Below are 27,825 nucleotides of genomic sequence, written 5' to 3' on the forward strand. Positions count from 1 at the left end.
ATCTAGCGCCCTACCCACAATGCACCCCTTCTTCTTAGAAGCGTAAATATTCAGTGGAGGAAAAACAGAAGAAATTGCAGAGATTTTGGTCCATATACTTGGTATTACTGTATGTGATATTCATAAGGTTTTTAATTTGATTGAAAAATTTCAAGGCAGCTATGACTAAATAACAACAGCTCAACAAATGTTTGTTACTTCATTTTTGTTAAATGTTTATTTTCTTGAGGCATTGGCAACATTTTCTTTAGGATAACATGATCTCGTCAAGCTGGCTATGGGCTGGTGCTCCACCAGATTCAAAATTATGAGATTCACATCTCTATAATGGCTACTATAAAAAAAAACCTGAAATATACACACTAAGCTCATGCCATAGAAGACTACACTCTTAGAGACTCATATAAAATATATAATCATACTTTTAATTCAGCACAATCACTCTACATGATGTAAATTATATCACTCGACAAACATCCCAGACCATGTTTGGGAGTACCAGCCTTAGATTAACGTTCAAAGCAATTTGTGTTTAAATGCAACCAAGTGTTGGACTGCGAGTCCTGAATATGACCACGAGCATGCTTGAAGACCGTCACGAATACAGCTTGCGAGACTCTTTTACACTGAAAACAACATTCCTCATTGTGTCTGAGTCAAGAGCACTGCGGTTTACATCAAACAGCACAAAAGCCGGTTTGTGCGGCCTCTTACTTCCTGGCCAACACGGCGTCATAGATCTTTCCGGTCCTCTGCACCTGGACGTGCGAGAAGCCGGCGGCGGTCAGCAGGGCGGTGTACTCCGAGGCCTTCCTCTCCCTCCCCTCCGTCTGCACCAGCATGTTCAGGGAGTACAGCTGGGCCGTCAGCGGGCCGCTGTTGTCCTCGTGAAGCAGCGCCTCCACCAGCAGCACGCCCCCACCTGGCCACAGGGTGCAATGACGTGCGTGCGGTCAATGATAACGGACTTCTTCTCCTCGACCGCCGTCTATTTCGCCCCGAGAACTGACCCCGAGTCAGTCTGTGTTGTATTTTGTGTGTTTCTTTCACACACTGCTGTGGTGAGGAGGTAGGTGGGCTAAGCTGACTCTGAATCAGTGCAGATGGGCCACCTTCCTCCTGGAGCTCAGCAGTCTTTACAATTTTGTGTGCATTTCAAAATTATTAACACTTAGAAACATAGGAGGCAGCAGTACACTGCATCAGTAACAAGAGGTCAGTCTCTTCTGATAAAGCGTAAATACCCAGGTCCTGCTATCTGTCACTCACCCTTGAGAAGAGGAATCAGACCTTGCTCTTATTTCCGCAGGCAGAAAATCTCTGCCTGTGACCAGAGGCGGAATCGCGCTGACCAATGGGAGAGGGTGTGGGACCAGCTGTGAAATCAGCAGCTCTAATCTCAAGGCTGAACGACCCTGACTCTCCCCTTAGGTGTAGTAATTCTCCGCCACGCTCTGGGCATGCTCAGAATTCCGATGCTGGACACCCCCCCCCCCCCCCCCCCCCCCCCCCCCCCCCCCCCCCCCCCCCGCAGCTCACGAAGGAAGCCCTCAGCAGGGTGCGGTCAGGGAGGACACAGGGAGACAGGTCTGAGGGAGCCCAGCAAACCCACATGCCCTCAGACAACCGCTGATCTGCACCGTCTCCTCTGTGTCACCATGTCAGAACACCGAGTCTTTGCGCTGGAACCCCACAAACAACATCTGCGGCGGTGTCAAGGCAGCGCGACCCGCAGAGAGAGCGCTTATGCCCGGTCTCTGAGCCGCGCGCGCTTCTGCGGCCAATGGGAGATGACTCTGCACAAGCAAACTCTTTATTTTACCCCACGTTCATCTGCTGTTAATATCGGGAGAGGGAGGACGCAAGGGTAAAGCAAAGTCACATTTCCTCCCTGCGGGGGCCCAGCGCATGCATCGTGCAATCCGCCCCCGGCTTCAGTTTAGGAGTTATTTTCTTCTCCCTCCTATAGCAACGCGCTGGGGAAGAACAGCCCCGAGGCGTGTTTGTGGGGAGGTTTTTTCCCCTCTTATGCGCGTTTGTTGAAAGGGTGTGGGCAGTCCTGACCCCAGCCGGGCCAGGACAGCCATCCGGAGGCTCTGACACGCTTTCCAGCACCGCAGGTCAGAGACCCCAGCCTCGCGAAAACATTTCAACTGCAATTAATCAGCCCTTGGGAAGAGAGCACGGAGACAGCGCACGGACAGAGCAGCGTGAGGCAAGAGCCAATTCCACCCAGAAATGGGGAGTTACTGCTTCCCATTTCCTTTTATTTACTGCCTTTTCTTTCTCACGGACACACTAGAGACCTTTAGAAAAGAATAAAACTTTTAAGAAAATTGCAGCAATTGGTGCCTTAATAATTTCCTGATGGATACTTGTTGACTACCTTTCACAAAAATGCAGGGTACAAGAGTGGTCTATGCCAGTGCACAGGTGTGTCACAAATTACAAAAACTAGGATAATCTCTGAATATTTACAGTATATTTGATCCTAGACTTGAAATCGGGTTGTATCCTAAGCTTTATTTTTCATTTTTAAATTGCTCATTTTAAATAATTTGATGTTCAGATTGTGATAGTGGAGCTGAATTAAGCGTAATTTTGGGATGTTAGACAGACTAGACTGCCCCCGTGGTGTAATGGGTGGTGTGTGGACTGTGTACAGTAGGCTGTGCTGTGGTGTCACCAGTAGGCGGTTCTGTACCGGGTTTGCAGGACTGCTGGACCTTGGTGAGCAGCTCCAGGCTCCGTTGGTCCGTCCAGTCATGTAGGATTCGGGCCAGAATGTAGAGCTCAGCTTCAGGGAGCGGCTCTTTAAAGAAATCTCCTGCACAGACACAGAGATGAGTTCATTCACAGCCAGAAATGCTTGGCCACACCCAGTCCCCAAACGCAAGAGCTGGTCACATTCTCAGCTCTTACAGGGTGCCTGCACCCATCCAAACACTGAAGTCTTGGGACAACACAGGAAAATAATCTTTATATTACCCTGAATGTGGCCACTCTCAGGGTACACTCGCGTTGGTTTGCGCTCCAGTATAAAACAGTTATTTTAAACCACGATATCCTCACAGTTTCAAAACCAGTCTGACGAACATAACTCAATTTAAACCCTTCATTCTGTTGGTCATTTTAAGATTTGCCTTTTACACTTTCAGTACCGCAGACCTTATTAAATTTGAATGAGTCAATCTCAGAAATTCTGATGAATTATTTTCACGGAAGAGACAAAATGCTAACTAATGAGTCAGGCTAGCATCTCAAAGTTTATATAATTCCATCATTCTAATCTAAGCGCGGATAGGCGCACTGACAGAAACAGGCAGAAACCAGCTTGGCTGGTGTGAATCACATTAAGCTACAGCACCCAGGGCTGGCCTATTTACAGCTGCACTCTTCATGAACATATACAGAAAATGCGTGAGGGATGTTCATCCTGGCTATTCAACTGCAGCTAATAACAATATACAGTGCGGTCCGTAAGTATTTGGACAGTGGTACAATTTCTGTTCTTTTGGCTCTGTGCTCCAGCACAAAGAATGTGAGGTTAATGTGCAAACTGTCACCATTAATTTGAGGATATTCACAGCCGTATCTGGTGATCCGTGTCAGAATTACAGAAGAAAAAGCACAATTCTGTATGCTTGGGATCATTGCCTTGCAGTGGGATGAAGCACAGTGTTGGACCTTCCAGATGAGTTGGGATGTCTGGTGTATATACAGTAGTCCTATGGCGGCATGTTACCAGCACTAGGACATTCTTCACCAAAGAGAGAGACATGTTTTTAAAAAGATTTTAAAAAGAAAGTACACTTGCAGACACAGCAGCTCACATCTGAAACCTTTTTTGAGAGGAGGGCAAGTCCATCATTGCTACACTGACATTGTTACTGATGGTGATTATAGATGGAGATGCAATCCTCACGATGCATGCTATGCTGGATGAAAGTATTTATGTCTCAGTGCAGACATGCCTGGTTCACTGTAAATAATGTTGAATAGTTATAAACAGCCCTTCAGATAATGTGCAATCTGTCACACTCAAACCGCATCCCTCTGAAGAAACCAATGAATGACATATCCAGGAGAGAGAAAACAAGAGAAGAAAAGAGTGAGAGAGGCAGTGAGTAACAGAGAGAGAGAGAGGGGGAGAGAAGTAATGTGAGAGAAAGGAGAGGGAGAGACAGAGGCAGCTACAGGAGGTTCACACATCAGACAGGTTTCTGGGAGCACAGTGACCAGGACACCCTCAAAGTCACACAACATCACACCTGCATCCTTCCCCGTGTCCCGTGTGAAGCATCTCTTCAGAGATACCTCCAAAGGTCCAACAACTGGACAGCATGTGCATACGCTTTCATTACCTGTGGTAATGCGTAGTGTATTCAGTCTACTCTGTGCTTCCACAAAAAAGAATGAAGACTTGTTTTTGCTTTGGCATTGAGTAGTAGAAACGGGCGAGTAAGACATGAAGCAGTGCACGGTGTGTGCTGGGATTATGTGACACTGACAGTCTTGTAAAATGACAATTTTGGGTATGGTGTGGAGTTTTATGGACACGGGGGATGTATCTCTGGGCTGATACCTGAACAGAATGCTGTTAACAGAAAGCCCTAAGGTTGGCAATGCATTGAGCAATCAAGACATGCCATGTCATGTCAGACTGTCTGTCTAATACCAGCACTACAGCCCTGACCAATCACCCCCGAGACACTGCTATCAGCACTACAGACCTGGCCAATCACCCCTGAGACACTGCTATCAGCACTACAGACCTGGCCAATCACCCCTGAGACACTGCTATCAGCACTACAGCCCTGACCAATCACCCCCGAGACACTGCTATCAGCACTACAGCCCTGACCAATCACCCCTGAGACAGTGATATCAATACTGAAACACTCACCAATTGCCACTAAACTACTATTATCAGCCCTAAGGTTCTCTCACTAACATTATGTACAATCTCTCCCCAGTCCTTGGCTCTAGGATGCCAGAGGCAGTCAGAGCAGCGGTGGTGGGTACCTTCATGGAACAGGATCCTCTCATGTTCCGCAGACACAAAGTGCTCCTTGGCCATGTGCACCACTTTGGGGAGGTCGAAGACGGTGACGGTGGAGTCAGGGTAAGCAGCCGCACACTGCTTGGCCAGCGCACCGCTGCAACCTTTGGAGAACAGGAGGAGCACTGTGTGTGAGGCAGCTCTGAACACCAGGAAGTGCAGTCAACAGAGAGGAGGAGCACTGTGTGTGAGGCAGCTCTGAACACCAGGAAGTGCAGTCAACAGAGAGGAGGAGCACTGTGTGTGAGGCAGCTCTGAACACCAGGAAGAGCCGTCAACAGAGAGGAGGAACACTGTGTGTGAGGCAGCTCTGAACACCAGGAAGAGCCGTCAACAGAGAGGAGGAGCACTGTGTGTGAGGCAGCTCTGAACACCAGGAAGTGCCGTCAACAGAGAGGAGGAGGGAGGAAGCGTGAGACCGTTCATAGGAAGTTTCTTAAAAAATATATAACCCAAAAAATTATTTATATTATTATCCAACTTACATTCTGACTTCCAGGCGTAACTTGTTCATAAGCTAATTGACTACATTTTAGTTTTTCCAAGTAAAATTACTTAAAAGCTTTTTAAGCAGATCAAAAGAATAAACAGACACAAAGCAATCCACTTTTCCATGAACACAAAGCTCATCTTTACCAATTTACGATTGCCTCCTTGCACTAAAATTACTTGACAATATCTAGAGTGTGCAGTGTGATTCTGGACCACCGAGTATTCACATGCAAAGTCTCTGCTCCTGTTGAACCAGGAAAATAATACTCCTTGAAAAAAACATTTTTTCTATCCTGTCCTAAATGCCAGCATCCTCTCTCCTGTCAGAAGCCTAGACGTTTCATTATTAAACACGTTTCCCCCCAAATGTTACCTCCGTTAATCATGCTGTCATGGCTCTCCCCACACACTCTTATTTTGTCTTGTTCTCATTGTTCGCACAACGCTGTATCCCGAGGAGGCAGGCACGGGGGCTGGCACCGGGCAGATGCAGGAGGGGTGCTGTGAGCAGTAATGATGGCTATTGCCCCTGCAGTAGGAGCTCAATGAGAGCACCCTGTCAGCCCACCCACCGCCCGTGCCAGTCAGACACTTAAAGCGGATTTATACTAGCGTCCTATGACAAACATAGTGTCACAGAACACTTTTTCTCAGTTGGTTGGCATTTATATAGCATCTTTATCCAAAGCGCTGTACAATTGATGCTTCTCATTCACCCATTCATACACACACCAACGGCGATTGGCTGCCATGCAAGGCACCAACCAGCTCGTCAGGAGCATTTGGGGGTTAGGTGTCTTGCTCAGGGACACTTCAACACACCCAGGGCGGGATCGAACGGGCAACCCTCCGACGGCCAGACAACTGCTCTTACCGCCTGAGCCAGTGTCACTCACCTTAGAATTTAGTAATGTTGCGGATAGTGTCATACTTTCTTGTGCAGTGTCGATTGGACCACCAGATTATGGAACACTGCAATTCGCTGTCATGGAGACAACAGAACGTTCCCTGTAGGCTTTCCACAGGGTATAGTATAAATGCAAGATGCAGTGCAACACTTTCCTTTCTGTCGCATGACATTTGTTGAAAGGGGGCACTTCCTAGGTGTGCCAGTGCTGACTGATGGTGGAGTGCTCAGCCTCCACCTACCACACAGATGGTCAGCCCCCTTTCCCTGATTGACAAGTCCACCACCTCATTCATGAACCCACCCGTTATGTAACTGACAGGCACACCCACCCCACCCCAGGCATAGCCCGTTGACACCTCGCACAGGACCCCGGCCCTCCACTTTACAGACAGGCACAACCTCGTACCACCCTGCCCAGAACCTCGCTGCCTTTTTAATGCTGACAGGCCACCTGCCATCAAGCACAATTACACCCAACAGTGAACTTGTTTTCCTGAATAATGCAAAAGAGCATTCCTGTTGGACCAGAGCCCTGTCACACCACTCTGTACAGATCTGCTCTGCCCACCCATAATCCCCTCTGATTTCTCTGGCTCAGCATGCTGGCCTATCAGCTGCTCTCTGGCAGGAGATAATAAGAAATGGTGGGTGTGCGTGTGTGTGTGTGCGTGTGCGTGCATGAGTGTGTGCGTGTGTGTGTGTGTGTGCGTGCGTGCGTGCGAGTGCGTGCGTGCATGAGTGTGTGTGTGTGCGTGTTTGTTTGAGTGTGTGTGTGAGTGTGGGTGTGTGTGTGTGTGTGCGTGTGAGTGTGAGTGTGTGTGTGTGCGTGTTTGTTTGAGTGTGTGTGTGAGTGTGGGTGTGTGTGGGTGTGTGTGTGTCTGTGTGTGTGTGTGGTGTGTGTGTGTGTGTGGGGGGGGGGGGATTCTCTGTTCATCTCCGGGCTCCAGAATGCCCCCCCAGCCAGAGTCCAGCTGTAAAAATATCCATTTGGGTTAAAGCTGTGAATTAAGCACCTGGCGTGTGATGGGACTCCCATGATCCACCTGGAGAAACAGGGGAGTCATTTTAAAGCTGTGAGAAACCCTGGTGTGTCTTGGATGTGCTTGCTCTGTCTGATACAGGGGGGTGAGAGAGGATCCTTATGAAGGGCAGAGAGAGATGGAGAAAAAGAGAGATAGAGAGTGAGGGAGGAAGAAAGAGAGAGAGAGAGAGAGAGAGAGAGAGAGAGGGGGGGGTGAGAGAGGATCCTTATGAAGGGCAGAGACATGGGCAGAGAGAGAGATGGAGAATGAGAGAGATAGAAAGAGAGAGGGGGGGTAAGACAGGGAGAGGGGGTGAGAGAGGATCCTTATGAAGGGCAGAGACATGGGGAGAGACAGAGATAGAAAGAGAGAGAGGGAGAGGGGGTAAGACAGGGAGAGAGGGGGAGAGGGGGTGAGAGAGGATCCTTACGAAGTGCAGAGAGACGGGGAGAGAGATATGGAGAAAGAGAGAGAGACGGAGGGGGGAAAGAGAGATGGAAAGACAGAGACAGCGAGAGAGACAGAGGAAGAGGGGGAGAAAGATAGAGGGGGGAGAGAGAGATGGAAAGATAGAGAGACAGAGGGAGAGGGGGAGAGAGATAGAGGGGGAAAGAGACATGGAAAGAGAGAGAGAGAGAGAGGGGGAGAGAGAGATTGAAAGAGAGAGACTTAAGATTTGAGGCCAGCTGTTGGCTAAAGGCTGGTTGGTGCTGGGCAGAGAGCTCCCACCCGGCCCTAAGTGAGCCCGGTGTGGTCCATCTCAGCAGGCGGTGCTCCCGTCTGGTCAGAAGCCCCGTCATGAGTCTCCGTGCCAGGAGAGGCGAAGGAGAGAGGCCGCACCACTTTTCCCAGAGCAGTGATTGCACAGCTCCACCTAGTGGTCACAGGCAACCAAATCACCATTCAAAACCCCTTCTCAAGAAGAGCCTGGCCACTGGCAGGGAACTCCATTTAAGCAGACGGTGTGCTTTGTAAAGATGTAGAAATGGAATTTTCCTCCCCAGAGCATCAATGCATCGGTCCACAGAAGGGACAATGGCAATTATAGACTATAGCGCAATACGAGGAACCTGTATAATTTACTCACAGTACATATCAATCTCAGATCCACAAAAAATAATAATAATAATTGTGTTCCGTTTTGTTGCTTAAACCTAGAGTCCCTAGGCTAAGTAAGATTCTCGTGTTCGCACCTCTCAGTGTGGTGGTTCTGTGTGCTTCTGTGGTTCAGGCATTCAGCGTGGAAAAGGGGGTTGAACAGTCTTCTGGGCAGTGAGAGGGTCATCCTGACATCATCGCCCTCTGCCTCCGTCTCAAGACTCCTCGGTACCTCACCTGCCCGTGCGTCAGGGACCGGATCCGCAAAAGCTGACCCGACCTCCGTTTCAGACTCACCAGGGGAGTTCCTCTGCCTGCCCCAGCCCCACAACCTCACCCTACTTCAAGAGCAAAGAAGTGGAGCAACTCCACAATCCTTCTCAACCCGCGTCCGTACTCTGTAACTGCCACAGTGCACAGAAATATATCCAGCCCTTCAATATTTCATCACTCGTTGCAAATGCTCCAATGCACACACAAGGCCAGGACTGCAGTTTTTAAGCGGTTGGTTTGACAGCAAAAGCGTGTAGTTTTCAGCAACACCCGCCGCTGTAAAATATATACTGCAGCCAATAAAAAGGGTTTTTTTTTATCATTGGTCTGACCCTCGCAAAGAAAGGCTGTCTCTGATAACAACTAAAATGGATGTGTTCTGGTAGCAGTTGTGGTGCAGGGGGTAGACAGCTGGAATTTTGTCTGGGAGGCACTGCTGTAGGCCTCAAATCACATGGCCTGCATTTCTTTCATAGGTGTCCAAAAGCATAAACTGAGAAATGTAGTACACTGTGTAAATCAGTCTGGAAAAGGGTGTCTACGGTGCACATCAATAATGAAAGCAATTAATGTCACGGCTAATATGAGACGGAACGCTGATAATCCTTTCAGACAGAAAGGCTGTGCGTGTGAATGCATAATTCAGGGAAAAAGTGTGACAATTATACAAGGGCGGTTTGCTCAATTAAAGCAAGTCCCGCAAGCGGCACTCCAGTACTGCCTGAAGGCAAAAGTGAGGAGTCGTAATTGGGCAAGATTCAAACCTACCTCCAAGGTCATAGATGGTCTTGAAGGGTGAAAGGTCAAAGGCCGTCACCACATCTTTGCCACAGATGTTCCAAATAGAGTTCATGAGCTGCATGAATTTCACCATCTCTTCATCGGACCTGGAGGAACAGGCCCGCATGACACACAGAGACACGCCCATGACACAAAGAGAGACACGCCAACATCACATGTCCACCATCTTCCCAAAAATCGCACATATAGCCCTGGCCAATCACCACTGAGACACATGCATCAGCACTGTGGTTCTGGTCAATAACTGCTGAGATATTGATATCAGGACTGCGGCAAAAACTTCTGGAATATTTGATTAATTAAACAATTGATTAATTAAACAATCAACCTGGCAGATGAATAGACATACAAACAGATGCATACACAATGAATGGGGACAGTTTCTGTGTTTCTCAGAATACAGGCAAAGTAAGACGATTTGGGGTCCCTGAGGGGGCATTTTGGTTAATCTTCCCCCCCAGGCGGGAGGGGCTTATTCACCCCCAGCTCCCCGTGCCGGGGGTAATGCAGGGGAAGGCAGGGGGAGACTGGGGACGTGAGCAGATGCTCCCCGTCCTGTCCTACGTCCGATGCAGCCTCCCGTCGCATTCAAGGACTCAAATGTCAGGCTTTTCATTGGGGAGACCGCCCCGGGCACGCCGGGCCATGGCAGGCAGTTGTTAGTCACCCAGTCCCGGCGGAGCGACTCGAACCGGAGAGAACACGCACATTACAAATACTCCAACTGACAGCCCTGCCAGGTCCCCCGGTGATGCGGCCTTTGTGTTTCCCTGCCTTCTAGAACTTATTAAAAGGTGTCTGCGGCCTCGTCTTTTTGCACTTCTTCCAGTTGTCCTTTTGAGAATGGAAACTGAGTCAATCTGATGGTCAGGGTTTTGATTATGAAAGAGAAGCTTCTAACGGATAAACACGCAGAAATACGTTGAGGTACACGGCGCACTGCTTTAGATCAGATAACAGAAAAGCACTGGCTTGTGCTTTATACTAATTTGTTAGTATACTAATTCAAATCGAAAAGTAAGACTCTGAATCTATTTCAAGCGCGACAGTCTTGTTGCTTTCACGTCGTCCTGCAATTACGTGCAGTACATGGAAATAGAAATCCGCATTTATTTCCTTCAATGGGCATTTTTGGCTTGAAATAAGTTCAATAACCAGTTTTTCTAAGTAATCGATTGTGACAAAATCAAGAATAAAACACTGACACTACATGTTCATATCACTGGCATTCTGCCCCTGCCGCATATGCGCCGTGAGATAAAAGCCTGTGTGTGATCAAGAATTTGATTTCTAGACTCTGTCCTCAAGGCAGGGATAACATTTTTATTTTATTCTCTTTACACAGATACAAGTTACCCTGTGTTCTACTGTACTGAATTGATCAGCTGATCATATCAATTTTAAAATGCTCATGGGCACTTTCATTAAGACTGTGTGTGTGTGTGCGTGCGTGTGTGTGTGTGTGTGTGAGTGTGTGTGTGTGCGTGCGTGCGTGTGCGTGTGCGTGCGTGCGTGCGTGCGCGTGTGTGTGTGTGTGTGTGCGCGCGCGTGTGTGTGTGTGGGTGTGTGTGTGTGTATGTGTGTGTTATATCAGTGAAGGGCCATCAGCAGAGGCAGAAGACAGGTGTGAGGGACCGTAAACAAACACGGTGACCGCTTGTTGCCATGCCCATGCTGGCAGCCCCATGGCAGCCCCATCTTGCATGAAAAGGGCAGTTTTCCCTCCTCCGGCATAGCAGCGTGGGCCCAAGCATGCCCTGTGACCTGTTCTTTCAGCCACAGGGCTTCTCTGAATAGGCTCATTTTCCTTAGCGGCAGGAGGGAGACATTTTGTAAAACTGTAGGTTGTGAAGAAATACAATGCGGCCAGTGAAATACAGTCAACCTCCAGGAAGGAGACCTGTTTTTATCTCTCATCACAAAGCCGTTCAGAGCCGGAAAAGCCATTACTGAGCTGAGCCACCGGTCTCGCACACGACAAGGGAGAAGAGGTGATAGGGAAATATTAATCACACCTTTTCCACAGAAGGTGAAGTGGCTCCGGGCACTAAAAGCACATCACAACACTTTCTACCTTTACAGAGATTCAACACATAACACACTACCCACCTGGCCACCGCTTCAACACATAATACACTACCCGCCTGTGCACGGCTTAAACGCATAATAACCTACCCGCTCTCAGCTGTGCACGGCTTAAACGCATAATACACTACCCGCTCTCAGCTGTGCACGGCTTAAACGCATAATACACTACCCACTCTCAGCTGTGCACGGTTTAAATACCTGATACACTACTCCCCTGTGCAGGGCTTAAACACATAACACACACTCTCAGCTGTTAGGGGTTTGTACAAGTTGAACGATTCTCACCTATACAGGGCTTCAAACAGGTCCTTGGAGCTCACACCAAAAGCCTTCTCATATTGATTTGTCCCTTCCCTGTAAGCATAAGAGAAAACAGCCATCATGTTTTGTTTGCTGTTGATCTGTTGAAGCACTGGATAACTCCTGTCATGCTGAGAAAGCCAGCGCTGAACGCTGAATATGATGAGATGGACCGGAATGAGGGAAGGGCATCGTCCTGGCTGATGTCCCCTGGCATTTCAAAAAGACTTGCTGTACTTTTTAGACTTCTATGCATAGAACAGCATTTGCCTCAAGCCAAATGTTTGGTTTATGTGCATCTTGTTTTTTTGGTTTTTTTACTTCATTTGTTTGGACTAATGAAGTAAATGAAAGGCTCAAAATACTTGGCTTAATGATGGACTTCTGTCTGAATCTGTATTAAGTACATGTGAATTTTCATCCTTGAATTTGAATATGAAAGTGGTCTGATGGCCATTCATATATTTATATTTTAATAGATTTTTGTTAATGCAAAATCCAAACCAATGGCTTTTGGTATATATATTTAGAATGCAACAAATCTGTCAGGCAAATTTAATAATGCACATACCAATCTTACAGCACACAGCATTAGGAAGACTCTGGCTCTGCTTTTCAGCTTTTATACACATACAAGTATAAGCAATGTACATGCATGTAATATCCTGATGCCCAGCCAGAGTAATAGATGGAAGACATTTTGTGTTGTTGTGTTGAATTGGCATGTCAATCACTCTCCAGTCTCACATCAGTTCCAGTCCACCACCACCCCAATTCCGCCCCTAATCCCTTCTGCAATTGCACTGTAGTTGCGCAAAAGCCTGGTATCACTAAATTACTGAGTTGGAAATGTCCCATTTCACCAGCAAATTCAATTGCCGCTAGCGTTCAACAGTTGCAGCTTAAAATAAGGCGTTGTAATTCTTGAACATACACTTCAATTCCTCCACAAACAGGTGTGGCTTACCTCACTGCATCACTAAGGTAGTGCCAGCACAGGTAGATGGTCTTGGAGTTGTATTGTATAGAATGATACAAAGACCGTGGACTGGACTTTGTGAGGTAAGTCTCGGCCATTTCAGTGTTGCTATAGAGGACTAGTCAGAGAAAGACATTCAGACTGTTAGGAATACCCAGAACACATGGCATATCAGTATTTTCAAGTAAAAATGTCAGATGTAATTGAAGGTCAGTAAGATTAAACGTAACCGTCAGTATCAGATGGAATGTGATATAACTTACTGTCAGTGGGCTTTCCTCCTTCCTGTTGTTATTGGGAAACAACCATGCTAAGTGGCTTAGCTAATGCTAATTCTGCTACATGCAGAGTTTACTTTAAGAGCATATAACACAAAATCCCCAAATAATTCAATATTGGAACAACATGTAAGAAGGCCCTTAGTTTCTATGTCCACAACGGTATATAATTGAAGTTATACCTGTGGGTTTTAAAGGTACAATAGGTCATTTCAGACTTCTAAGGGTCAAGAGAGGAATTGCAGCAACAAATACCTTCAAACCACAACACTGTTTAGCCCTCCCCCTTCTCTGTAAACATGCTGATGTTGAAATGCCATTGGCTATAGCAATTAGAACCAATTCTCAACCAATGAGCTTGAATTCTTGTACGGTTATACAATGTTTTGGAAGAGTGTCAGGCCGTCAACTGTATTTTGAGACTGTCAACATGTCAGTGAGCCTTTTTCAATGATAGATTTACAATGGTCTTGCAACAATGTTTTAACACAAACCTATTACCTATTGTACCTTTAACAGGCAAACTTTCAGATTTTCCATTTGTACATTGTTGGATATTCCCTTGCTGAGTTGTTGCTTGTGCATAGTAGTCCAAGTCTAACGTGCTGGACAGCGATATCTGCCGAATGCACACAGGCAGAGGTGGTGGAGGAGTGGTACCCTCAGTGTCGCTGGGATGAGACGTCAGGAGCTGCAGTCCCACGCAGGCCGACAGGAGACGCTCCGTCCCGTCCTCGCTGGTGCCCAAACCCCGGGCCACCTCCGCCGCAGAAAGGGGGCGCTCTGAAGCCAGCAGGAGGTCGAACACGCCCAGCTCGCAGGAGGCAAACAGGGTCTGTGCGGGACAGGAGGGTCCTGTTGGAACCAGGACCTAAGGCTGTGCTGCTTGTGGCATGATAGAATTAATGATCTATTTGCCACAGATAGAGAACCTCCACACGCAAGAGGCACATTGCCATGACATGCGGTTTCTATATCACGGGGTGTCCAATGCAATTTGAAAAGGGCCAATGTGAACACATTTGTTCATTTTGTTTTAGCCCAAAATTATTCAGCTCAACCAACTAATCAGTCTTCAATCGAGACCTTGATAAGGTGGTGTCTTGGCGTTGGGTTAAAATAAAAATAAAAAACCTACACCCTTATCAACGGTTTTCAGTTAAGATTGGACTTATTTTTTATATCAACACCATGTTACTGCAGTGAACGGCAGTACCTAATACCTCCACGAAGTTGTGTAGTCACTTCCCATGCAGCACCCCAAGTGATCATTGAATTACACGATCATTTATAACCCGCGAACCTAAAACACCAAATGATATGTGCAAGTTTTCTTTACCTTGGACACCAGGAAACCCTCCATGTAGTCCAATATCCTTCTGGGGTACTCAACATCATTTAAAGAGCTCATCTCCGTGGTTTCTTCTGCCAAAGTGGAGAGCCTTTGAGTGACGCCGACTCTGAGGGGGTTCTAATAAGCATTCTCCAGCCGCGCCAGTGACAGAGGAGGCCTTAATCAGATTAAGGAGCTTACTGCTGGAGGCTCAGTGGCAGGACAGGGGGGGGTGAGGGTATTGGTCATGTTCCTTTCCCACAGTGTAGAGACTGGGCCATCACATTCCACCAAAATGTTGTAGATGAGGAGGAAGAGGAAGAGGAGGAGGAAGGTTGGGAGCATGAAACGAGAGGGACAGGGCGGTGGGGTGGAGGACCGCACAAGCCCAAGTGAAGAGCGAGATTATCTGCACCTGCCACGATGAAGGGTCAGAGAAACACGCTCCACGGTTGGGAAGGAGGGTGGTCTGAATCACACTCCTAGGTGCAAAGACTTCAGAAACATGCACTCTCAGACCCAGAAGGTTCAGAAATATGCACTCTGACCCAAAGAGGGTTCAGAATCACACACTGGCAGGCCCAAAGTGGGTTCTGTTGGTTCTGAAGGTTGGTTTGTAAACTGCAGCCATCTATTTACAAGGGACAGTGCACATTAATCAACATTTTCAGTTTCTACATCAAAGTAAATGTGCCAGAGTTAGCTAATGAGCTCATTTTCAATCAGCAACTATGCAGTCACTACTCATCATATCCTATTTAACCCCTGATGGCACCAGCACATTGGAATAAGTGCATTTAAATCGTCGCCTGAGAAGACCTGAGCAAGAGACAGCTCAGACAGTGGGGTGCAAACTACCCTCTCAAAAGACTGTACAGTTCATTAGAATATAATTACAGTTAATGACTGCTGTATAATCAGTGTTATCCCTGCTCAGTGGTGCATGGGTTGGTTTTGATTGTATCCCAGCCAAATGTTCAAATAAAGGCTGTACTCATCTACGGGAAAGTGGATGCCTCTTATTCCAACAAACCACATTTTGCACTCTGACTGACTGACAACATACTAACAGGCAGGACTGAGCTCTACTAAACAAAAACAGAAGATTAAAGTACTCAGAGTCTTCAGAGGAACTCTCATATACCTCGGCAGTGTATAACAAAACAAACAATGTACACAGGTGCGATAAAATGAAATAACTCAAACTTTATTCACATACGTGGTGAGCAAGCATGTTGGTTATAAAAAGTTAAGAAAACAACACTAAAACCAAAACTTGTAAAGGTGGAAATACTTGGTAGCGTGCTCATTAATTGGGAAATACTTCAACAGAACATGTCTCTGCTAAGGCTTTTATACTGAGAGCTTCAAACATGAGAATTTAAGACTTTCACTTTTAAAGTTCCCCTTTAGAACAAAAATGAACTGGTTTACACACATGTAATGAAGTCACCATAGGTTTCTTCCAATAAGAAGATCTTTGAGGAATGTCTTCCTCAAGCAATAAAACAGATTTTTGGCAATCTTACACATTTAACGGACATCATCACGGACAATGTGCAAGAGTGAGCTCGGTTTTGTACACATGCTAAATCTATACACATTACCTAATTATGTAACTTAAGGTCCTCGTATTCCAAATCTATTTCCGCCAATGTTAAATATACACTATGCAAGATTTATAATGCGGGTGTATGTATATTGTAACATTAAAATAAATTCTGTATTTTCATGCGGGTTTATGGTTCCTCTCGAGACTAAAAAGGATATTTTTATCTTCAACAAAAGAAAGGTCCTAAGCAGTTATTACGGACTAAAATAAACTGAAAAAAAAAAAAAAAAAAACTTGCAGCTTGGGAGATGGATAAAAATGGAGAAAGAAAATCTTATTATATTTTAATAGGAGAAAAACGAAATCAAGCAGAGATGCTAAACTCTTTCTTTCCAACATTTTCATTGTTTTTTTGTTCATTTCTTAGCATGGGACGAGAAGCGAAGAGAGCTGTGTTTGACTGCCAGTGATTATGAGGGATCACCCATCCTGTACTGAGGGCCTACAGAGCCCAGTCAAGAGACATATTGCACAGAGAGGAGTACAGTACGGGTAACACAGGCAGCACATGGGTCCTTTTAGCAGTGGTGATGGTTACTGGAGTCCAGTTATCAGGACTGTGGTTAGCTGTAGCGCCGGCTGGACCGGTGCCTGTCCCGGCTGCAGCTGCTGCTGCTGCGGTACCGGTGGTTCCGGTCCCGGCTCGACCCCCTCCTCCTGCCGTGCCAGTCACTGCTGGAGGACCGCGACCAGCTCCTGCCCCTGTCCCTGTCTCTGTCTCTGTCTCTGCAACTTCTCTCCTCTCGGCCTCGACTGCGCTCCCCTCTACCTCGACTGTGTTCACGACTGCGCTCCCCTCTACCTCGACTGCGTTCTTGACTGCGCTCCCCTCTACCTCGACTGTGTTCCCGACTGCGTTCCCGACTGCGCTCACCTCTACCTCGACTGCGTTCCCGACTGCGCTCACCTCTACCTCGACTGCGTTCTCGACTGCGCTCACCTCTACCTCGACTGCGCTCCCGGTGGCGTTCCCGGCTGCCTCTGCCCCGGCTGCGTTCTCGGCTGCCTCTGCCCCGGCTGCGTTCCCGGCTGCCCGCTCTTCGATCTCTGCTGCGGTCCCGACTCGGCTTCCAGCCCCGCGGTCTCCCGTCTCTGCTATGCTCCCGCCGGCGATCCCCCCTCCCGTGACTGTGCTCTCGGCTGCGGGCCTCCCCGACCCTCCTCTCCCTGCTGCTGTCGGCGCGGAGGCCCTTCTGGGAGCCGCAGCGCCCCCCGGAGAGAGCGCCGAGGCCGGCGTGCCCGGTGAGGGAGTACCCGCCCAGTCTGCCTGCGTGCAGCAGGCCGTTGACCTGGGCCGCTTGCGTGCCGTTGGTCTGGCAGTCCGGGGAACCGAACGCCAGGGCAGGGTTTCCCACAAGCCCCAGCGCCGCCTCGGGCCCCTCGGAGGAGGTGCTCTTCTTCAGGAGGTTCCCCAGGAGCCGGTCTCGCAGCTCCCTCTCCTTGCGCTGCAGCTCCAGAGCCCGGGCCTTCTCGTCCTCCACCCGCCGGAGCTCCGCCTCCTGCAGCCTCCGCTTCTCCTCCAGCTGCTGCAGCCGGGCCAGCTCGGCCTTCTGCTGCAGGGCCAGCTCTGCCTGCTCCTTCTCCTGCTGCTGCTGCTTCAGGGCCTGCAGGAGCGGGGCAGGGGCACAGGTCACAATCGTCACCACAAACTAGAACGTAAAGTTTATTCATCACAAAAAACTATGTTTTAAGTGAAACGTTTGCATTTGCTGAAAGCCTCAAAAGACAGGATGTTTTCAATTGATCAGCCCTAACACTAACATCAGCCTGCTCTCCATCAAAGTATCAGCACACATCTCGGACGAATGCTACAGGCATGTATATTGCCCACTATACGTCAAACCTGTGCTCACCACTGAAAAACCACCAGATTGTAGATTCTTTGAGAGGTTTGAATCTTAAACAATGTTCATCCTTAAACAAACAAATTAAGTGAAGTTAGCCAACTACATTTATTATTTCACCCACAAATACGTTATTAGCTGGCTAGCTAATGTTGCAATGTTATCTCATTGTATTTAGGCAAGCAAAATGAGCTAATGAGTTTGTTTTAACATAATTTAACGTAATGTCAGTGTACCACTGGGCTTGGTGCAGATGGAGACTGCCGCAGGAGTAAAAAAAAGCTCTCAAAAACTACTCATCATAAAAATGGCAACTTGGTATGGAAATGCTCAAAATACTTTCAGCTTGTCGTACATATAAAAAGAAATCAGATTTTGTCATCAAAATATATAGCTAATTTAAGTAAAATATTATTCCCGCAATGTTATATTTACCCCCGAGAAGGGGCGTGGCTATATCGGTGACGTGCTGGTCTATATCAGTAAAGCCGTTCTGGAGTCATTCTAGTCCTTTCACAAAACTGAAAAATCTAAGTCAGCGAAGCTGATGGTTTCTTCAGGCTAATCCCTTGTGCACAAACCAAATTTCATGACTTAATAATGTATAATTACCTTTTAAGAAATTTAAGAATTTAAGAGAATAAGGTCTACAAATCTACGATAAAAAAACCTAGCAAAAAGTCCATCAATCCCATCCATCCATCATCACCCGCTTATCCGGAGTCAGGTCGCGCCGGCAGTAGGCTAAGCTGGGTATTCCAGGCGTCCCTCTCCCCAGCAACGCATTCCAGCTCCTCCTGGGGAATACCAAGGCATTCCCAGGCCAGGAGAGATATATAATTTCACCAGCGGGTTCTGGGTGTACCTCGGGGTCTCCGCCCAGTTGGACATGCCCAGAAAACCTCCAAAGGGAGACGCCCGGGAAGCATCTTGATCAGATGCCTGAACCACAATTGGCTCCTTTCGACACGAAGGAGCAGCGGCTCTACTCCGAGCTCCCTCCGGATGTCCAAGCTCCTCAACCTATCTCTAAGGCTGAGCCCAGTCACCCTATGGAGGAAGCTCATTTTGGCCGCTTGTATCCGCAATCTCGTTCTTTCGGTCACTACCCAAAGCTCGTGACCATAGGTGAGGGTTGGGACGTACATCGACTGGTAAATCGAGAGCTTTGCCTTCCGGCTCAGCTCCCTCTTCATCACGATGGTCTGGCACAACGCCCACATTACTGCTGATGCTGCACCGATCCGCCTGTCGATCTCACGCTCCCTTTTACCCTCACTCGTGAACAAGACCCTGAGATACTTGAACTCCGTCACTTGGGGCAATGACTCGTTCCCAACCTGGAGGGAGCAATCCACCGTTTTCCGGCAGAGAACCATAGCCTTGGACTTGGAGGTGCTGACTCATCCCGGCTGCTTCACACTCGGCTGCAAACCGCTCCAGTGCATGCTGAAGGTCACGGTCTGATGAAGCCAGCAGAACCACATCGTCCGCAAAAAGCAGAGATACAATTCTGTGGTCACCAAACCGGACACTCTCCTCACCTCAGCTGCGTCTTGAGATCCTGTCCATGAATATCACAAACAGGACCAGTGACAAGGGGCAACCATGGCGGAGTCCCACACCCACTGGAAACGTGCTTGACTTTGTGCCGAGGATGCGGACACAGCTCTCACTTTGGTTATACAGGGACCGGACGGCTCGTAACAACGGCCCTGGTACCCCATACTCCCGCAGTACCCCCCACAGGGTTCCCCGGGGGACAAGGTCGAAAGCCTTCTCCAAGTCCACAAAGCACATGTGGACTGGATGGGCAAACTCCCATGACCCCGCCAGCAACCCCGCCAAGGTAAAGAGCTGGTCCACTGTTCCACGACCAGGACGGAAGCAACATTGCTCCTCCTAAATCTGAGGTTTGACCTTTCCAGCACCCTAGAGTAAACTTTCCCAGGGAGGCTGAGAAGTGTGATATCCTGATAATTGGGGCGCACCCTCCGGTCCACCCTCCGGTTGATCCAAATCACCACCAGGGGGTGAACAGTTGACAGCTCTGCTCCTCTCTTCACCCGAGTGTCCAAGACATACGGCCGCAGGTCTGATGATACGACCACAAAGTCGATCATCGATCTTTGCCCTAAGGTGCTGTGGTACCAAGTACACTTATGAGCCACCCTATGCTCGAACATAGTGTTCGTTATGGACAATTCATGACCAGCACAGAAGTCCAAAAACACTGCTCGGGTTAAGATCATCAATCACCGCCTTCCCAATCACCCCCTTTCTCCGTCGTTGCCCACGTGAGTGTTGAAGTCACCCAGCAGAACTATGGAGTCTCCGGGCGGCACCCTTTCCAGAATGCCGCCCAGTGACTCCAAGAAGGCCGGATACTCTGAACTGCCGCTTGGTGCATAAGCACAAATGACAATCAGAGCTTTCCCCCCAGCGACACGTAAAAGAGGCGACCCTCATTCCCCGGGTGAAACTGCCAGTGGCTTGTGAGTATCCCCACACCTGCCTGGTGCCTCTCACCCTGGGCAACTCCAGAAAAGAACAGAGTCCAGCCCCTCTCCAGGAGTTTAGTTCCGGAACCAGTGCTGTTCGTGGAGGTGAGCCGAACTATATCTGGCACCGCTCTGCCTCCTGCACCAGCTCTGGTTCCTTCCCCACCAGAGAGGTGACGTTCCATGTCCCCAGAACCAGTCTGCGACACCAGGGACCAGCACACCCGGACCCCCACCTTTGCCCACAGCCCGTTGGGCAAAGCACCCGACTCCGATGCCGACCCCTGCAGGCGGTGAGCCCACAGGGTACAATGTATAATGTAATACGTTATGATATTATATTAGTTCCAGTTAATTACAAACCTTTACTCGGCTATATATGGGAGCAGAACATCCTGACATATAACTCATTAAAAGTAATATTCTTTTGGCAATTTGTGTTGGTGTTCAGATGGCAGGAGGCCCAGGTGCAGGGCTCTGACCTTGGCCCTGCCCAGCAGCTCGGCGATCAGGCGGATGGACTCCAGGTTGCGCTGGGCCAGGAGCAGCTTCCTCTCCTCCATGGCGATCTTCTGGTGGAGCTTCTTCTGCTCCTCCGCCTGCTGCTTCAGCACCTTCCGCTGCGTCTTCTTCTCCTCCCTCTCCCTGATCTTCTGCTCTCTCTTCCTTATCTTCTCCTCCCTCCTCCGCTCCTTCTCCTCTTCTTCCTGCTGCCTCTGTTTCCTGCCGCACAGCACAGGGCGTGTCCTGAAAACCGGACTCGGGCAACGGCTTGACCTCGCTACACCAACCACCGAAAGGGGGCCTGTGAGCCACATTATTATTCATTCACGTTTACCTTCACTTTCTTCATTACTCAGCCCCATTTTGGGTCTATACGCATCCAATTCCCACCCTAATTTGGAAGGTGCAATTATCTGCCATTGCAGCCATGTTCATGCCTGAACCCCACTGCAGATTTGGATGAACCCCCTCTGCAGACTACAGCTAGAAGCTCACAGAGTGGAGTTGGAGGACGACCTTTCATATGTGTCTTTAGCGTGCAACCCACAGGTTTCCCATAAACCCTATAGAGCTACTGTCCAGTGGCACGGTCCAGATTCCATCCGAGACCGTGGGGCACATTTTGGTGCCTTAAACGGATAATGCTTACTTCACTATACAGAGAGGGAAAGTATAACATAAACTAATGTTTTGGGGCTCTCTGTCATGACCCTGCACCACTGCTACCCAGCAGACATCCGATGCACAAACTCTCACACGTCCAGTTGCATTTGTTATTGACGTGGCGACAAAAGCATAATACAATAAGAGAATACAAAAATAACGATACAGAAGTAACAGAAAACGTTGTATTGCAGGTACCTCTCTTCCTCTCGGCGACGCTCCTCCTCCTCCTTCTCCCTGCGCTTCTGCTCCTCCCGCTGCCGCTCCAGCTCCTGCAGCTTCAGCCTCTCCACCTGCCTCTTCCTCACGGCCCAGTCGCTCAGGTGCTTCGTGGTGTCAAAGGTCACCTGAGATGCACAGGTAAGCTCTCAATGACTGCCATTAGTCCTGCCAGCATTCCCTACCGATGGAGGTTTGTGGACATTCATACTCTGACAGTTATGTGAAAGTAGAAAAACGGTGAAAATGAAGCAGATAAAAGGCTTCAATCGTCAGCTAAACAGCAGACTGCATGCTCATATTTTCTAAATATGATAGTCCTAACTTTTAACAGATATGGGAATTGAGAGTCACAGAGCTGGGAGAGGTAGGGATAGGGTAGGAGAATTATCTCTAAACATGTTTTACACAGTCTGCTATCTGAGCTAATTAATCAGGGCCATTTTTAGGGAAGAAACAGTTGACGAGGGACTTCTCCCTCCCTCTCTCTCCATCCCTATCCCTCTCGCCCTCTATCTCTCCCGCTCTCTCTCTCTTTCTCTCACCATCTCTCTCTCTCTCTCTCTCACCCTCTCTCTCTGTGAGGGTTCTGTTTCCACTGGATTAGTAGATGGATTTACTCAAAGGGCCAATGATCCGTGGGAGGATAATGCAACCGAAACTTTCATTTCATTAAAAGCCCTTTGGCTGACCACATTACGCAAGCAGCTATTTATCAGGATGGGCTCCATCTCATTAGTGGGGACAATCTGATTGTTTCTCTGCCGTTTTCCCCAAATCACACAGCTGAGCAGTAACTGGTGCAATTTAAAAAATGACACAAAGTGGATGTGTTCAGGGAGGGGGAAGGGTCTGACATGAAAAGGCAGCGAAGATGGCATGGGCCCTCATCCTCTCGACAAAACAAACTATCCATTTTACCACTGCTCAGAGGTGACCTCGAGGCTGGCCTGGTCAGAGAACAGGCAGTGGGTAGGACATTTTGCATGTTAAGGGGGAATTTAGCTGCAATAAATTACTGTAAGTGGCAGATACACTCAAATTTGCTTAGTGCAAAGTGCGACTTAGTGCTCACCAAAACTAATTAAGCCATGTGAATGGACACAGTGTGCAAACATTTGCTTAAAAATAGTAACCGCAAAAGGAAATGTACTGTACTGTGACAATGAACTAGCAAATGTAGCAACTAGCAAGAATCCCATTTTCAGAACTATCGAAGGGCACAAAATATTTTGCAAATATGGGCAGAATAAGGCATGTAGACCAGCGTGGCATGTAGGCTAGTTTGTGATTGTAGCATCTCATTCTCAAAAGATGTTTGAGTGCATGATACTTCTTCTGTTCAACTTTGTAATCCGTGTTCCCTGCGATACCTCCTTATCAACTGAGCAATACAATACTCTCATGTCTGACTCAAAAAGCAGCCTTAAAAAAAAATCAAATGTCCTAGTTCATATGCATCCATCTACATAGACAGGTTTCACAGAGGGATTGCAAAAAATACATATGCATTCTGGTTCACATAAAGCCGTCTTCACTTTCACTTGCCGATATACTAAAACGGTGGTTGAGTAAATAACAGGTGGTTTATTTAGTGAAGTTAAGGGTCCGCGAAATAGCAACAGTACCAAACAACCTGTAATTTCCGATATATACACACCATCCAGCTCCATAAAGGTGCGTTTCATATAAAGGTACTGAATATTGAATTTACCACTTTTTGCACCCCTCAAGTTAAGACCAAAATCAACACAAAGCACCCCTTAGTCTAGCACAAGGTTCTTCAACAGACAGTTTTATCTTTTAACCATTTTAAGTTTGCCTCAGCAATGCAAGAGAGCAAAGGCAAACACATTAACTCACAAGGACTATTTCATGCAGGCTTGTGAGAGCAAAAGTATATGGAATCCTAGTTCATAGTAATAAAAAGCATTGCTGGACCTGCTTCTGCCATTTTCACACTAGAATACTAGCCATCAGACTGGGTTGAGCGGGTTCATCTGGAGACATGAACAGAACATAAAACCATACTGAAGTACTGCTTACAGGGCAGCATGTGTGTGTGAACCATGCATTTCTTCCTGGTTTGGCTATGAAGCTGCTTACGGCTATTGGGCTAATGCGCTGGTAAGGAATTCCAGTTATGGAATTAAGAACAGGAAACGCACTCTGCTTTAGAGTCACTCTGTCCCAGTATTCCCAACAAACCCACTCTGTCCCAGTATTCCCAACAAACCCAGTCTGCTTTAGACCCACTCTCTCCCAGTATCCCCAACAAACCCACTCTGCTTTAGACCCACTCTGTCCCAGTATTCCCAACAAACCCACTCTGCTTTAGACCCACTCTGTCCCAGTATTCCCAACGCAAAACGGTCTACGCAAAATATAGTGTCAGACACAAGTATTTGCTGGTTTTTGCTGTGTTCCAGCACTGAAGCACTTAATTTATACCATGGACCGCATGAAGAGTACATGCACATCTCAAGAGTACACATGAGTATCCAATCAAATCGGCACCCAATTAGAACGAAATCACTGCATAAACTGCGGCCATCCAAGACTCTGTCTTGACACCCCCCGGCTATATCAAGCAGCACAGTAGGACTGACCTTGATGTTGCAGGCCACGGCCTTGCTGTCCTCAGCCTTGTACATCAGCTTCATGCCCCGGAGGGTGTCCATGGCCTTCACGAAGCCCGCGTACTCCTGGTACTGCACGTAGGCCTCGAAGTTCAGGTGGCCCCCAAAGGTGAAGGTGTGGAAGTTCTTGTCCAGCATCTCCTCGCGGTAGGGGTCCAGCATGGGGATGTCCACTTTCCGGACTCTGCCGAAGCCCTCGAACACCGCCTTGAGGACGCTCTCGGAGGGCCGCTCGGTCGAGGCGTCCTTCTGGGCGAACCACTTGCAGGGCAGGCCCTCCAGGCGGATGGTGTCCGGCCGCTCCCCCGGCAGGGTCTCGGTCATGTCCTTGGCGTCGCGGAAGAAGGAGTCCCAGTCGTGGCGGGTGGGGAAGTCCATCTTGTTCTCGGCCGAGCGCACCTTCAGGATGTCGGTGAAGCCGCTCAGCTTGATGCTCTTGCCGTCGAGCTTGGCCAAGAACGTCTTGACCATGCCGCGGTTCTCCACCTCGCCCTCGAAGCGGATGAACTCCATGGTGCTCTTGGAGATGCGCAGGGTGGAGAACTGGTCTGGGTGCACCATGGACTTGATCCGCTCCATCACCTCCCAGTTGGAGATGGACTTGCCGGGCTGCTTCAGCTGCGGCAGGGCCACGCTCACCATCATCTTGGCAATGGGCTTCAGGAAGAGGCCGTATGTCGGGCAAAGCCTCACGGCCTCTGTGGTGTCATGGACTATCGTGGTTGTCATGGCTACAATGCAAAGCTATAGCCTGAGGACAGACAACCGAAAGATGCAGTTATCAACAATACAACAACCTTGAGTGCCAGTAAACATGCATCACTTTATGCATCAATACTCAGTAACGTGAGAATGTGATATACAAAACCACATTTTTGCCACAAATTTTTTTTTTTCCCTTACAGCAACACGACAAAGCAAATAACAAATGAAACCTGCATTCAACGCATATTCAGCAATCAAATTAAGTCATTAGGAGTCTATTCACCTCAGACTTTAATTAACTAACAGTTTTGCTTCCTTCCAGTTAGTATATTAGAAAAACTTCTACACAAAATAAGGACACTGCGAACATTGACTTTTATTCTTCATGGCATGCCCAGCATGTCTAACATAATGTAGCTTAAGAGGGCAAATAATCACTGTAAATAAACTAAAAACACCCGTTTATTAAGAAAGCGATTGCGATTGTTGTTGGAATGAAAACCAGCATACACAGGGGACCCAGGACCGAGTTTGAGAACCACTGACCTACCAAGCCTACAAAGTACGAATAGCACCAGTTAGCTACCAAGCTAACGTTACCTAACGACAGCTGGTTAGCGATGGTCGGTTGCCCAGCACGTTCAGAGTTTGTAAAATAGCTACAGCTACCTAGCTACCTAACTAACTGAATCAGCTAACTGTAGCATGCAACCACTATTGCTTGTAAACTGATGATTTAACACAGCCATGCGGGTAACTTGCATATTGTAGGGAAAAAAAGAGTGAATCGAACACAAAACACTTGTCAACCCAAGGCCCGATGTTATAGCTAGCAAACTTACCTTAGCTCGTAATAACGATCTACCGTTAGCTAGCTAGCATGAGCAGTAGGTTAGCTAACTGATTCGTGAGTCGTGACTGTAACGTTAGCTATCAATGAAGCTAACTTAGCAAGCTATTTAAAAACAAACACACACAATAATATTCCCTACACGTTCAATGATATAACACACATTTTTTCTCAGCTGTCCAATACTATGGTGTACTTAATGATTGCATATTAGCTAACCAGTTGTTTCCTGAGGACAATGTATTTGCCTGATGAGGTGGCTAGCTAGCTAGCAAGTAGGTTGAGTCAGGTTGGTTGACAGCGGAAGTTCAAGCAGAACTGAAAGACTTCCACTTCCTCTGAAAAGACCACAGATCTCAGTGGCAGATAGAATCACGATAATACTCTAGCGCCGCCTTGCTGCGGCTATAGGTCAATGCCGTATGGTCATTTGGGGTAAAGAAACGTGTGCAAATAATTATCCTCGTGTTGTAACATGAATTGTAAATTCAACCGAAGAAAAATGATCTGCAACGCAAGTACATTATTTTTCTTACGAACAAAGACATCAGACAAGTGTCCAAAGTGAACACTGGAGGGCAGTCAACACTACTCATTCAGCGAAGGGCTTTCAGATTACGGTGTACAGTTTTGAAAAAAGATCGTCATCACAATAAGTATTGTTCTGTTTGATTATTTGCTTTTAGATTAAGCTAGCTATATTTATTCAGTGCTATGAGTAATTTATACCATGCCTTATTTGTTTGTATAGATTTTGTTCTAGCACTCATTTATTCAATAAAATGCAGTCTGTGACAAGGGCTATATACAATAATTTATATACTGTTAACAGTATAGACATTATTATAAGTATTATCATGAAACCTCCAACTGAACTATAGAGGGAGAGTCAAGACAAATGGAAGTATTTCATTAATTATTAATAGCATATCATACAGTATAAACATGTCCTCTTCTATCATGTAACCCTGTTTTGCAGGCCAAATGTTCTGTGTGTGTGTGTGTGTGTGTGTGTGTGTGTGTGTGTGGCTGCATTTGCAAAGTGGAGTTTGATCACAGTAATATACAGGGTGTAGTGAGACGTATGTAATTCAGTGGAATGCGCCCATTAAAGTCTTGTGGTGTTGCTATGGCACCCAGTGCACTGCTCCTGCTATTGCTGTCACTATGCAGACTAATGTAGGTTTTATTTTCCTCAAAGCCTAAATGGGACCATTCAAACACTCAAAGCCTCCATTCCTACTGTAGTGAGAACCACGCCATTCATGAGTCCTTTTCAAGTAGTTATATAATCACACTGAGAGATCGTTCATTCTCTCTTAAGAACAATGAAACTCCTTTTAAGAACAGTCACCATAGCTCAGATGGCTTGGCCTGTCATTGGCCTGCATCACAGCCATCAGCATATGCTTCATGGATATAATTTATGTTACATGGAACCAGTGAACAGACACAGACCAGCTTTGTTCATCGAGAAGAGTAAAACATGCCATGATAGGAACTAATCAAACATTGCCTTAGGTGCTCTCGTGCGTCTGATTTGGCAGCATTTGTTTGCTGAGTTAGTGATTTTCTCAGCCGCTCTATGTTCATTTTCACTGAGTCTGATTCATAGTGTTATAAGCTCAAATGGCTCAAAGGCTAGAACAAGT

At 47.5% G+C, this 27,825-nt stretch overlaps 2 protein-coding genes across 3 annotated transcripts; both read right to left on the reverse strand.

The window, feature by feature from the left end:
• Positions 1 to 328: 328 nt before the first annotated feature.
• asmt (acetylserotonin O-methyltransferase) lies at positions 329 to 14,714 on the reverse strand. The gene is made up of 8 exons (XM_061226189.1): positions 14,643 to 14,714; positions 13,964 to 14,138; positions 13,014 to 13,143; positions 12,032 to 12,100; positions 9,626 to 9,744; positions 5,026 to 5,166; positions 2,705 to 2,827; positions 329 to 922 (listed from the first exon to the last, which is right to left on the reverse strand). Exons 1-8 carry the CDS (start codon positions 14,712 to 14,714, stop codon positions 711 to 713), a joined length of 1,041 nt encoding a protein of 346 aa, XP_061082173.1. The 3' UTR covers positions 329 to 710.
• A 1,108-nt stretch (positions 14,715 to 15,822) lies between these two features.
• akap17a (A kinase (PRKA) anchor protein 17A) lies at positions 15,823 to 26,512 on the reverse strand. 2 transcript variants are annotated; one of them, XM_061226188.1, is made up of 5 exons: positions 26,393 to 26,512; positions 24,589 to 25,369; positions 21,959 to 22,107; positions 21,076 to 21,316; positions 15,823 to 17,852 (listed from the first exon to the last, which is right to left on the reverse strand). In XM_061226188.1, exons 2-5 carry the CDS (start codon positions 25,345 to 25,347, stop codon positions 16,812 to 16,814), a joined length of 2,190 nt encoding a protein of 729 aa, XP_061082172.1. In that variant the 5' UTR covers positions 25,348 to 25,369; positions 26,393 to 26,512; the 3' UTR covers positions 15,823 to 16,811. The 2 variants fall into 2 exon arrangements, with proteins under 2 accessions (XP_061082172.1, XP_061082171.1); XM_061226187.1 differs by having other exon boundaries at positions 26,166 to 26,489.
• Between the last annotated feature and the right edge of the window lie 1,313 nt (positions 26,513 to 27,825).

This window comes from Conger conger, chromosome 17 (assembly GCF_963514075.1).
Source record: "Conger conger chromosome 17, fConCon1.1, whole genome shotgun sequence".
Lineage (NCBI taxonomy): Eukaryota > Metazoa > Chordata > Actinopteri > Anguilliformes > Congridae > Conger > Conger conger.

Excerpts from the sequence above, each read along its gene's own strand:
- asmt (XM_061226189.1), bottom strand. The coding sequence starts at position 14,714 with ATGAGCTCTTTAAATGATGTTGAGTACCCCAGAAGGATATTGGACTAC. Across the intron at positions 14,139-14,642 it reads AGGGTTTCCTGGTGTCCAAG|ACCCTGTTTGCCTCCTGCGA; the intron begins GTAAAGAAAACT and ends TGTCCCGCACAG. Across the intron at positions 923-2,704 it reads CCAGCAGTCCTGCAAACCCG|GTGGGGGCGTGCTGCTGGTG; the intron begins GTACAGAACCGC and ends CCCTGTGGCCAG.
- akap17a (XM_061226188.1), bottom strand. The coding sequence starts at position 25,347 with ATGACAACCACGATAGTCCATGACACCACAGAGGCCGTGAGGCTTTGC. Across the intron at positions 22,108-24,588 it reads CCGTGGCCTGCAACATCAAG|GTGACCTTTGACACCACGAA; the intron begins GTCAGTCCTACT and ends TGTGCATCTCAG. Across the intron at positions 21,317-21,958 it reads CGTCGCCGAGAGGAAGAGAG|GAAACAGAGGCAGCAGGAAG; the intron begins GTACCTGCAATA and ends GCTGTGCGGCAG.